This window comes from Natator depressus, chromosome 11, assembly GCF_965152275.1.
Source record: "Natator depressus isolate rNatDep1 chromosome 11, rNatDep2.hap1, whole genome shotgun sequence".
Classification (NCBI taxonomy): domain Eukaryota; kingdom Metazoa; phylum Chordata; order Testudines; family Cheloniidae; genus Natator; species Natator depressus.
In genome coordinates, this window is record NC_134244.1 from 43768106 (window position 1) to 43781012 (window position 12907).

General features: G+C 42.8%; 1 protein-coding gene across 5 annotated transcripts in view; it reads left to right on the forward strand.

Annotated features, from left to right (window-relative positions):
* Positions 1-12907, forward strand: part of AGPS (alkylglycerone phosphate synthase) — a 163954-nt gene that overhangs the window by 143071 nt on the left and 7976 nt on the right. For all 5 annotated transcript variants that reach the window (XM_074967660.1, XM_074967664.1, XM_074967659.1 and 2 more), the window contains 2 exons: positions 3661-3760; positions 4349-4406. In XM_074967660.1, coding sequence (XP_074823761.1) covers positions 3661-3760; positions 4349-4406 — 158 coding nt within the window. The remainder of the gene's footprint in view (positions 1-3660; positions 3761-4348; positions 4407-12907) is intronic.

The following is a 12907-nucleotide window of genomic DNA, read 5'->3' on the forward strand; positions in this document are numbered from 1 at the left end:
TGATACTTTTTAGCATCCGGGAATGCTTAGACTCCTTCCTTCAGACTGCTTTTGCTGCCCATGAAGAGGGAGCTGAGGATACAAATGGTAAGATACTTGCATTACTTTTATTAAAAATGGTTTAATGTGTGCAGTGCCTCAGTGGACCACCTGGGGTAGGGTTCGATTCCTTTAAAGTAACATTACCAGTCATCTTTTTCTTCTTTAAAGGCTGGCCATCGTTTGGAGAGTGTAGCAGTTTTGCTATGAACAGAAAAGAGAAGTGGCTTTCCAGCACTGTGGAGGACACGCAGCCACCTATGCCAGAAAAATGTTTCTGCTAATGGTGACCCTGCTACATATTGCTGAGTGGAGGGTTTTGGTTAACTTTGAAGATGGACCAACCACATTTGCCCGGCTGGTTAAAGAATCAGCTTGAATTTCTGCTATACAAAAGATTTGCTAAATTTTGCTTACGCGGCTGGATGGCAATTTGAAAGGAAATTAACTAAACTATTCTAAGACAGAATTTCCATGGAAGAGGATCAGAGAATCACAAATGCCCCCAACCCTCTCCTGCATTGCCAGAAACTGTGGCCCTCATGTCCAGCAAACAGCATTGAAAGGGAGTAGCATCACAAATTTTATTTTCTTTTCTGAACTTTTGGATTAACACCACAAGCTAGTTGCCTCTCCACTACTAAGGGACACAGAATGATGTTTGTGGAGCCCTAGGAGTGGATGGTTCATCCACCCCCACTTCTCCCGGCTTCTGCAGAATGGCTCAGCATGGGAACAGGACAGATGCCAAGTACTGGGAATGGTACAAAAGATTTGAAATGGTCACAGGGTAAATAGACTGCTCTGACTTTCTTCAGACAAATTTTTCCCTTTCCATTCCTGGACTTAAGTGGGCCCACCAACCCCCTTCCATGTGGCTCCCATTTGTAAGGAGAAGGAAGAATGGGTTGCGGGGGCGGTGTGTGTGTACCTTGTGCAAGAAAGCTAACAAGTGTCATTAAACTGTTCTTTCCCCACCCAGGCCCTTTTATAACCTGTTCCCCTCCTCCCTCCCCATCACAGCTCAGGGACTATCTGTCAGTGCTGGCCAAGGTGTGCAGAGACACAAGCACAGTGATGGCTCGTTAATATTCTGTTATAGTTTATGCTAAATGCTTTACAGTGGTTCTTGGGATTTCAGTAAAATCATTTACAGCCGTGTCTTGCTCAGGGACCATGTTGGAATGGAGCATAGGTGGAATGTGGTAAGGGGAGTGGCTTCAGGAATGTATTTCTGAAGCAAGAGGGGAATATTTTTGGACAGTGTGAGGGTGTATTGTAACTCATCAGTCTTGGTTTATGGTTCCTGTTGCTGCCTGGGTCCTCTTCAAGGGAGGCTTCTGTAGCTGAGTCTGCTGAGTAGAGGTGCAGAGTGACTTGCTCCTCTTCCTCTAGGTCAGGAGTTCTCAAACTGGGGGTCGGGACCCCTCAGGGGGTCGCGAGGTTATTATCTGGGGGGTCACGAGCTGTCAGCCTCCAACCCAAACCTTGCTTTGTCTCCAGCATTTATAATGGTGTTAAATATATTAAAAAAGTGTTTTTAATTTATAACGGGGGGGGGGGGGGTCGCACTCAGAGGCTTGCTATGTGAAAGGGGTCACCAGTACAAAAGTTTGAGAACGACTGATCTAGGTCTCCCGGAGCTTCCTCTGAGGTTCCTGCTGCTTCCATGCCCTGCCCCTCATCGGGGTCCCATTGTATAATGTGGTTGGCAGTGTTCATGATTGAATTCTGACTCAGTTCTTGCAGCCCTGGAGAGCAGTTGGTCCAGTTCCTCAAAGCAAGAGCATATGCTAGGCCCTCTCCCCGAGCAACTGTCCGTCACTCTGATACAGGAGCCTGAGATCCTTCATGCACTCCTGGGACATAGTCCAGTGAACGTCTGCCTTCTCCAGCCTCCATGAAACCTCCCAGTAGAGGGGAATGTTTCTGCTGGTACTTGTGAGGTCATAGAGGACAGTGTACACTGAACATGCAGTGTTCAGCACCCAGATGTGCTCTAAAGACCAGGTGGCAGCTTTTGGAACATGCTCCATGATCGCTGGTGCTAATCAGTACAGTTCAAAGGAGAATTGAAAGCGCTCAATGCACGTTGCTAGTACCTCTGGCAACAGCGAGTCGGAGACCTTTTATAATTTTGGGTAAGGGTCAGGCAGCCAAGCGATCAATGCATTGTGGAAATGGGCCTGGAGGGCTATCAATACCTGTGACCTGCTGTGCGCTCCTTGCCCCCCGTCTGGGCTGCACTGTACAACAGGAACAAAGCCATGCCACAGTGGAGGCATGTACATACCCACACCTCTCATGAATGCTAGCTTTCTCACATTAGACTGTCCCTCAGGAACTGCTTCAGGACGGTAGCGGGGGTAATGGCACAACAACACATGTGTAACCATGTACACTTGCAATTGTAGACACACCATCATAGTGCTTCTGTGTTTTTTAAAAATGGGCATGAATTAATATTTGAAATGAATGGCTGAGAAGTGGTTACAAGACCAAATGAAACACTTAAATAGTCTGTCTCTTCTGTTGCAAGATTCCTTCCATTTGGCTTGAAAAATATTTGTTCTAGATTAGACTTGATTTATGTCTTATGGTTTAAGAAGTATTTCCTCTGCATTAGTGTCATGTTTGCTATAATATAGTTTGTTGGAACTTTATCTGGCTTACATATTTGATTAATTAAGAGTCTTTTCTTTTCAATTAAAGATTCTTGACCTAGGGGGACATTAAATCGTCCTTAACCAGAGCCATATCCTTGATCTTTGACATACTTGTCAGTTAAGTGCTTTCCTAATTTGCACATTAGATGAATACCATGAGTTAGGTGGAGATGCAGTATAAACTACATGTTTCTTGACCATTCATTCATTACCGAGAATGTGATATTTCAGTTATGCCCTTCATTCAATTTTGTGGAAAGTATGTGCTCTTCTTGAGTCTATAGATTTTGTCCATTTTGGATCTGGCAGTGTCCACTTACTATGTTTTTCCTAAGTGCATAAACCCTCATGTCACTAGATGAATTTCACTTGCTAGTTGATGCGTAGAGTTATCTGTCCTGAAGAAAAGGAAATGAAACCTTACTCTTCAGGCTACAAACTTGTTTCTAACACATGGATTTTTATTAGTGTCTTCTGCTTACAATAAAAATTGGCATGCCATATTTGATGCTTGTGTACCAACATAATGCCATCACCAACTAGGAACCTAATAAGTCGTCTTATTGTTATATAAGAACTGCTGCAAGTGCTGTGAAAATGCCAAAATTAAGCATTCTAAAGGATTTATTTCTTAACAGAAATTTTTGGTAGTTTTGGTTTTAAAAAAAAGGGAGGGGGGAGGAAATTGAATGTAATTAGAAATAGTGGTTAAAACTGTACAGTGTAAGCTTTTCCCTTATGCCTTCTCATCCATCTGTTTGGCAGAGGTGGCAAAGGTAGTTTAATAGATCCAGATTCTTCACAATAAAAATATAAAAATGAGACAAAGCATTGTTCAATAATTAGCATAGGAATTAGTGAGATCTAGAGTAATATTGTGAATCAGCTAGTGTTAAACGCTGGGTAGCTTATACGACAGTGTAGTACTACTTACAACGCATTTTTTCTTCAACAGGGTGACACAGACTTACGACGCAGGTGCATGTGTCTATTTCTATTTTGCCTTTAACTACAGGGGAATTAGTGACCCTATACGTGTCTATGAACAAATTGAGGTAATGTACATATGAATAACTTCATTTTTTATCTTAAGTGTTAAATCCAATATGAATAAGAGGATTAGCAGAGTGTATTATGGCTCTGATAATTGGCTCCTTGGCTTCTCATGCAGGGAGGCACTATGATCTTACTTCGCACTGTTTGCAAGGCACCTTCCTAGCCTTGGGGTTTTCTTCCCATCTATTAGTATTCCTGTTCCCTACTACCAGATAATATATCTGCCTGCTCTATCAGTAAAATTGCATTCCAGTTGCTGAGCTGTAGAGAATAATACAAAGACTCTAAAATCTTGTCTAGACTTGGAAATTTATCATAATATAGCTCAGTTTTTCTCCAGAATAGCTATTCCAGAATATGTAAAATAAATTCCAGAATAACTACATTGTATAAACCCCATTTGGATATTCTTAGTCTGGAATACGAGTGCCTTTTTCCAATTAGGGGAAAAGTGGACTAAGTTTAATCAGGAAAAGACACTCTTATGTGTACTGTATATTAATAATTAGTATACAATACTTGTCAGAATCGTATAATGTACCAAAGTTTGCATTTCACTAATGTTTTTAATGTTTTCTTCAATTTAGACAGCTGCTAGAGAGGAAATCCTTGCCAATGGAGGAAGTCTGTCACATCACCATGGAGGTATTGTTTCTAGTTCTCAATGTTTATCTATTTTATTATAAACCATACAAAATATTTTCTGGATAGTTTTTATTTTTTAACTTGGAAGAATTTTTCAGAGACATTACTTGAAATTATCCCACAAAATCCTCCTTGTAGGCCATACCCTGCTCCTTTATGAGAGTTCCACGGGAAACCTGGCTGGTCTTGGCTGCCTTGCTGCTGGACCATGATGCTACACATTTTACATGCAGTACATTCTTGGGAACCCAGAACATTTGATAAGAGATTTCCCATATGATTGAGAATAACATTCATATTTGACTGGCCCGTATTTTTGTAAGTGGCTTATGCTGATCAAGCACACCTAAAGATTTTTAGGTTCATGTACATAAAATCTCAAAATAAAGTAGTAAGATTATAATTTGTTTTTCTTGAAAGCTATTACAAAACCTCTTGCTTTTGTTATCTACATTAATGCTGTTGAGTCCTAAATCCCCCTAGAATATTTGTTGATGGTGGCAAATCTACTGGCAGACCTTTTTATGGCTAGAACAGTTATGATTATAGTGTAGAAAATATTTTCTGCTTTGGGTATATAGTACATTGTAACAGTAAAAGAAAATGAGGCTTAGGTTATAGGTTCAAGTGATTGCACATGTCCATTCCAATGTAGGTGCGTGCAGACCTAGAGCACAATCGCCGGAAGTTTTTCCCTCAGTGGTATCCGTCAGGTCTGGTGCTCTCTAGTGCTCAGTGACACTATAAAGGGGCCAGCTGACCCCATATTGCTTCAGTTCCTTCTGATGGTTCCATCCAACCTGTGATGGTTGATGGAACTGTTCCCCTTGCTCTGTGCAGGCATCCTGTTTTCTTGGCCCCAACTATAACTTTCTGTGGTCTCTAATGTGTCAGCGCTAGGCTGGGGAGCTCACCTGTGGCCTTTGGTCTCAGGAAGAGCTCGCTCTGCATATCAACATCAGAGCTCAGGACAGTCCATCTGGCATGTCAGATGTTCCTACCTCATCTTGTGGGCAAGTATGTCTTGGTTCTCACAGGTTTCAGAGTAGCAGCCGTGTTAGTCTGTATCCACAAAAAGAAAAGGAGTACTTGTGGCACCTTAGAGACTAACAAATTTATTTGAGCATAAGCTTTCGTGAGCTACAGCTCACTTTATCGGATACATTCAGTGGAAAATACAGTGGGGAGATTTATATACACAGAGAACATGAAACAATGGGTGTTACTATACACACTGTAAGGAGAGTGATCAGGTAAGGTGAGCTATTACCAGCAGGAGAGCGGGGGGGTGGGGGGGGACCTTTTGTAGTGATAATCAAGGTGGCCATTTCCAGCAGTTGACAAGAACGTATGAGGAACGGTGGGGTGGGAATAAACATGGGGAAATAATTTTACTTTGTGTAATGACCCATCCACTCCCAGTCTTTATTCAAGCCTAAGTTAATTGTATCCAGTTTGCAAATTAATTCCAATTCAGCGGTCTCTCATTGGAGTCTGTTTTTGAAGTTTTTTGGTTGAAGAATTGCCACTTTTAGGTCTGTAATCAAGTGACCAAAGAGATTGAAGTGTTCTCTGATTGATTTTTGAATGTTATAATTCTTGACGTCTGATTTGTGTCCATCTCACAGACAACAGGACAGCCATGTTCTATATCAACAAACAGGGAGGGGCTTGTTTCCCCGTACACCAAGTCAAGAGGTAGTTTGGCTGTGGGAATTTTGCATAGCCTATTTCATTTTGAGGCTTCCTTCCTACCAGGAGCACAGAACAAGCTGGTGGAGCGCCTCAGCAGGTCTTCGATCATCACAAGTGGTCACTTCTGCTGGATATCATGAAGGACACTTTCTAGTAGTGGGGGACTTGCCTGGTAGACTGTTTGACCTGGTACAACAGGAAGTATCATCAGTTATGCTTGCTGCAAAGTAACAGCCTGGGGTTGCTTACAGCCGCCTTCCTTCTTTTGTGGAAGGGTCACCTGTACTATGTGTTCTGTCCTATTCCAGTCATATATAAGGTCCTGCTAAAGATCAAATGAGACTGAGTATGGGTCAGCCTGATAGCCCAGCATGGCCCCACCAGCACTGGTTTGCCACCCTGCTAGATCTCTCTATGGCAACCCACTTCCTCTGCACCTGATCTCTCAGGACTATGGTGATCTCCACCTAAACCTTGCCTCCCTTGACCTGGTGGCCTGAAAGCTTCATGGCTGAAACCAGGAGCGTGGGCCTGGTCAGAGCAGATTCAACAGATCCTGTTAGGTAGTAGGAAACCCTATACCAGGGCTGCTTACCCCACTAAATGGAAGTGATTCTCCCTCTGGTCTTCCCAGCCGGGCGGTCTTGCCAACAGTTTCGTTACTGCAGCTTATTCTGGACTACCTACTATACCTGAAACAGCTTGGTTTGAATATCCCCTCAATCAAGGTTTCAGAGTAGCAGCCGTGTTAGTCTGTATCCGCAAAAAGAAAAGGAATACTTGTGGCACCTTAGAGACTAACAGGTTCACCTGACAGCAAAATTGGCTTTTCACCCTCATGTTTCACCCTTTGTGTTCTCACATGAGATGTCGTCTGTGTTTCCTTAAGGGCCTAGAGAGGATGTACCCCCAAGTAAGAGAGCCCATCTGTCCTTGGGACCTCAATCTGGCCTTATTAAAGCTTATGGGCCCACCATTTGAGCTGATAGCATCATGTTTCTTGCTATATTTCTGCTGGAAAGTGGCCACCTTAGTGGCCATCACTTCCACTTGGAGAGATTCCAGAGATCTGGGCTCTCACTTCAGAACCGCCATACACTCTTTTCCTTAAAGATAAGGTACAGTTGCGTCCTTACCCCACATTCCTCCTGAAAGTGGTTTCTCAGTTCCATAGCGATCAAGCTATCATCTTGTCCGTTTTCTACCAGAAGCCACATGCAAACAGGAAAGAGTAAAAGCCTCACTCATTGGATGTTAAATATGTGCTAGCATTCTACATAGAAAGGACCAAACTGTTCTGGAAGTCCATCCAGCTATTTGTAGCAGTAGCAGACAGGATGAAAGGTTTTCCCGTGTCTGTTCAAAGAATTTCCTCATAGATCACATCAAGTATCCTCACATGTTGTGAACTAGCGGGTGTACCACCCTCACCTAGCCCAGCTGCTCACTCCATGAGGGTACAGGCATCCTCAATGACATTTCTGGCACAGATTCCTATTCAGGACACTTGCAAAGCTGCAACTTGATCAAAGGTGCACGCAATCTCTTCTCATTATGCCATCGCCCAGCAGGCCAGTGATGATGCCAGATTTAGTCGAGCTGTGTTGCAATCAAGCATGTCTGTGAACTGAGCCCACCGCCTATTTAACTGGTTGGGAGTCACCTACATTGGAATGGACATGTCCAATCACTTGAAGAAAAAATGGTTACTAACCTTCCGTAACTGTTCTTCAAGATGTGTTGCACATGTCCATTCCAAGACCTGCCCTTGTTACCCCTCTTATCAGAGTTGGCCAAAAAGAAGGAACTGAAGGGGCCTGGGGTTGGCCAGCCCCTTTATATCGGCGTTACCAGTGTGTGGCACCAGGGGGCACCAGAGCTGACTCAACAGATACCACCGAGGGAAAATTCTCTAACTATGCTCAGGGCACAAACACAGCTATATTGGAATGGGCATGTGCAACATATCTCAAAGAACAGCAGTTATGGAAGGCTAGTAATAATTTTTTCTAGGTATAATAAGATCTTAAAACCTGCTCAACTTGTATCTTTATATAATAATTCTTCTGTTTAACAGGACTCTTATTTATTAAGAGCACTTAAACTGTTTCAAACATTTAATGTTGTTTGGCGTTCTACTTATTGGTGGAGCTAATAGTGCCCCCTATTATTAAGATTGCCCAATATTTCCCAACCTAATAGACCCTGTATTCAGTTGGTTATAATTTTGCCAAATTTTAACCATTTGGGTTGAAATTTTCTGGGCTGGCATCTTCTTCAAGCTAAAGGCTTCTGAGGTTTTTTCTTTTTTTAACAATTCAACCAAATGGTTAAGACACTTAAGAACAAGGGTAGAGGAAAAATATTTTGCCAGTGTTAAATTCTGGAGACTTTTACTTTGAAATTCTCTAATGCCCACATACTTTGGTACAGGGATTTGAAACTTGGCAGGGGGTTGTCCTTTGTGTCATAGATGTGCCTTTTGGTATCTTCATAAAATACCTCCCAAATTTGCTGAAGTTACAAGCCTTAGAAATCTCAGTTTGTGGATGCTTAGTAGAGATTTCTTTGATTTTATTTGCTAAAGTCTCCAAAGATTCTATCCTTGGTGAGCATTTTTGAGCCTCTCTCAGCTCTTAATGCTGACCAGACTGCATATGCACTATCCCCATGGAGCGACTGAGCATGTTTTATTCCCTCCCACCTGCTGCCTGTGACTGGACTGTGCACGTGCCATTCCCATAGTGCAACCTGGCATGCTCCAGCCCAGGACTACAAGAGCAAAGCTGGATTTTTGTCTGTAATGACTACTCTCAACTGCTCCAGGCTGGGATGAGGCTGGTCACCAGATCTTAGAGCAGGGAGTCTCTCCTGTGTTCTCAGTGACCTTCCCCTGCTGGTGCCCAGGCAGTGTGGAGGAGAAAGCAATCTGATTTTGAATGCAGGGGGACAAGAGCCTGGCCGGTGGGAGGGAAAAGAGTAGACTGGAACTGGACATGGGGGAAAGGACTGAGACTGGAACTGAGAGCTGGGGCGGGGAGGAGGAAAACTCAGACTGGGAGCCTGTGAAGGAAATAATAGAAGCATGGGATTGGGGTCGACAGTGAGATTGAATGAGGAGCTAAGGGGAGAGAGCAAAACTGGGTCTGGCTGGACCAGGAGGCTGGGCTGAGAAGCAGCATGGGGAGAGAGGGGAGACACCTGAGAAGGAGCAGGGGTGCAGGGAGAGAATCAGAGATTGGCTGGGCAAAATGACTAGAACAAAGAACCATGGGGAAGGGAAGATTGAGATTGGATGAAGAGCCCAGGGAAGGAGACAAGTACTGGAAGAAGAGACTGATCAGATGAGGAGCTAAAAGAGGGGAAGTGGGACTGCCTGGGCAAGGGGAGTGGATGTGGGAAGAATGATACTGAGAATTGGGGAGGATTGGGACTTGGACAGTGAGGCGCTGGAGGGAGACAGACTGATTGGGTAAGCAAGCTGGGGTAGCAAGGAGAATGGGACTGGGGCAAGGAGCCAAGCTTGGGGAAGAGGGACAAGGCAAAAGGGGTCAAGCCTGTGGGGAAACACAAGTCTGCACACAAGTGCACAATCTCCCAGTGTCCCAAGAGCTTGGAATGGAACCCAAGATTGAGTCTTGCCATTCCTCTGCTGTCAGCAAAAATCACTGAAACCACTGACAAAGTGTGTCTCATCTCCCTCTAGTGCTGGTCCAACAGAGGATGACAACTCACTACTGGTATCAGTTGCTCCGTTAGCTCAAGTGTCAGAGGTCTGTTCTGTGGTTCTAAAGGTTCCACCCTGCTGATGAACCATGTGCGTGTCAATATGATGCCACATGATGGAGTTTTGTTTTTACAGTTTACTTTTTTAAACTTCTAGGAGATTACACACAAACAATGTTGAAAGAACATTATTAAGGTTGCAAAGTCAAGCACTGAAAAGTTTGGAAATGCCAGAATTAAGATCACCTGTACAACTTTAATTTGGCCCCCATATGCTTATGCATTATGATGTGTGTAGACTATGTAGACTGTCGGTCCTTCATCAGTTGAAACTGAGCCTATAACAACAAGTCTTCCAGTCTTCTCTCACTCTCGCCATCTTTCGCCATGCTTGTCCATACCTCCGTGTTAGGAAATCATCCCACCTCTTTGGAGGCCGACTGCGTGGCCATTTTTGTTCTCGCAGTTACCACTCGGATATAGCTGCGGTCCATCTGTTGTCGCTGAGTTGGGCCACATGTCCCGCCCACCACATTTTGCTGAGCCTACTTTCAACAACAACGTCTCGCACTCCAGGCTGCTGCCTAATTATTTCATTGGGGATGTGATCGCGGAGCGAAATGCCCAAAAATGTTCGTTCCATCGCTCTCTGTGTAACACAGTTGATGTTCAATCTTTGTCAGCGACCAAGTTTCGCTGCCATATAACATCCCTGGAAGCACGGTAGAGTTAAAAAGATTCGCACAAGTTGTTTTTCTGATCTTTCCTTGGAGGATGCCATTGAATGCGCACCATCCCACTTTTTTTTCTGTGTGACAGTTCGCCTTTCTGATCGTGGCACATGTTGACTTCCTGGCCCAAATAAACGTATTTATCAGCCTCTTGGATCTGCTCTCCTCCAAGAGTTATTTGGGTTCTTGGCAGAACATCTGATCTCATGTATTTCGTTTTCGACTTGTTCATTTTTAATCCGACTTGACTACTTTTCGCGTTCAGTTCTTTAAGCATTCTCTCAAGCTGGGCTGTATTTTCGGCTATCAGCACTATATCATTTGGAAACCTGAGATGGTTTAGCCGCTCGCCATTGATATTAATCCCTCCTTTCAAGTCTGCTCGTTGAAAAACCAATTCAAGACAGGCTGTGAATAATTTTGGTGAAACTGTATCTCCTTGTTTCACACCTTTCTTGAGCTTCAGTCACGGCGTTAGTCTCTAAACTGTTGAACGCCTTCTCGTAGTCCACGAAGGCAATGCACAAAGGGAACTTGTATTCTCTTGAACGCTCTAATAGTTGGTTTAGAATGAAGATGTGGTCTATCGCGCTGTAATTCTTTCGGAAGCCGGCCTGCTCTCTAGGTTGCTGTTCATCCAGGTTTTGCAACAGTCGATTTGTTGTTATTTTACTGAACAACTTAACAAATATGCGAAAGCATGCAGATCAGGCGATAGTTCTTTAGATTTTCTGTAGTTCTGTAGATTATGATGTAGTCCTTAAAATTACATGATCCCATTATTTTTTCCACAAGATCCCTGCCTCATTCACTGCACAGGATGGACCTGCTCTGGGGATGAATTAGGGTTGTGAATTAGGAGGCTGTTGTCTAAAGGACCCCCTACCTCATCTCTTCAGAAGCTGGAAGATGTGTAGAAAATGAGGCACGGGATAGCAGGAAGAGGACCGTTTCATGGTTAAGGTAGTTGAATGCTGCCCTAGAGAAATGGATTCTCTCTCTGCCTTTGCCACTGAGTTCTTAAGTGATCTTAGGTAAGTCACTTCACAGGAAACCTTAATTCTGGCATCTCCTAAACTTTTGAGTGCTTGACTTTGCAATCTTAATGTTCTTTTAACATAGTCTTTTTTTGTGGAATTTTATATATTTCTGGTAAAGATGAAAAACTGAATTCAATGGACATTGGGAATGGACAAATCCTTTATTTGCTACATGAGAAACATCCATATAAAATCTTTGTGTATACTTTATGTATACATGTCTGTCTCACTCAGTATGCTGATTTTGACACTTCACATCCTGAATAAGGAAATGGGGAATAATTTGTTATGGATTCTCAGTCTTTTAATGAGTTTTTAGTCTCCTTGTGAATGAAGATGCATGTCAAAGCAAAGATCCATCATGTATATGTGTAACCTGCTGACAAACCTTTCACGTGTGTAGAGTAAAGTTAATTTAGCTATGTAAACTTGATAGAAGTGTGTTTCTCCCCTATGTCCGCTCTTTTTAAATTCCAAGACCACCTAGAATAGAAATGCAGTTGTTTTAAATTTTCTAGATCTTGATTTGAGTTCAGATTTTGAAATGAATTGTTTAATTGCATTATCTTTCCCTTCCCCTAGCTCCACTCTCTTGGGGGATTGTCAAGAAACTGAGTCAGAATGAAGAAAAGGGGAAATATAACCTAAAAGAAAACTCTTAATTTTGAAGTTGAAATTGAGCTCTTTGTGAAAATGGAAAGACATAAGGTGTGGGGGAGTGCAAAGTTGGGTTTACACCACCTTGATGGCTCCCTGATCTTTGGGAGTCACTCCAAATTCCCGGGCTAACTCCAGGGCTGCTCTAAGTTGTAGTTGATTGCCCACTGCTCCAAAGGGCACTTTTCACAGTCTGGACACAGGAGCCCTTGGATGTGGGAAGCATGGCTGCTATAGAATGAGGGGAAACAAAGTATGGAAAAAAAACCCACCTTTTTTTATTTAAAAAAAAAAAAAAAGTGTCATTAATCTGGGACAACAAATACTGAAATGCCTTAATCATAATTGTACGAATATTGCATGGCATCACTATTGAGCAGAGTAAGGTTGTGTGAGTGGGTGCTTCAATTGTATTTCCATACCCTTGTCTGTTTGTATTTCTTTTAACTTTAACACTGACTTTGAATTTCTTGGGTTTCTAATGCTTAGTTTTGGGTTCATTACAACATCTCTGAAATGTTTTATTAATTCCTGAATTACTGATATATATTTCTCTACCTCAACTCAATTTTAAAGTATTTTTGTCTTGTCAGAGGGGGGTGTATTACGTAATATATGTAATATTGTGTTTTATATAATATGCAGGATGGGA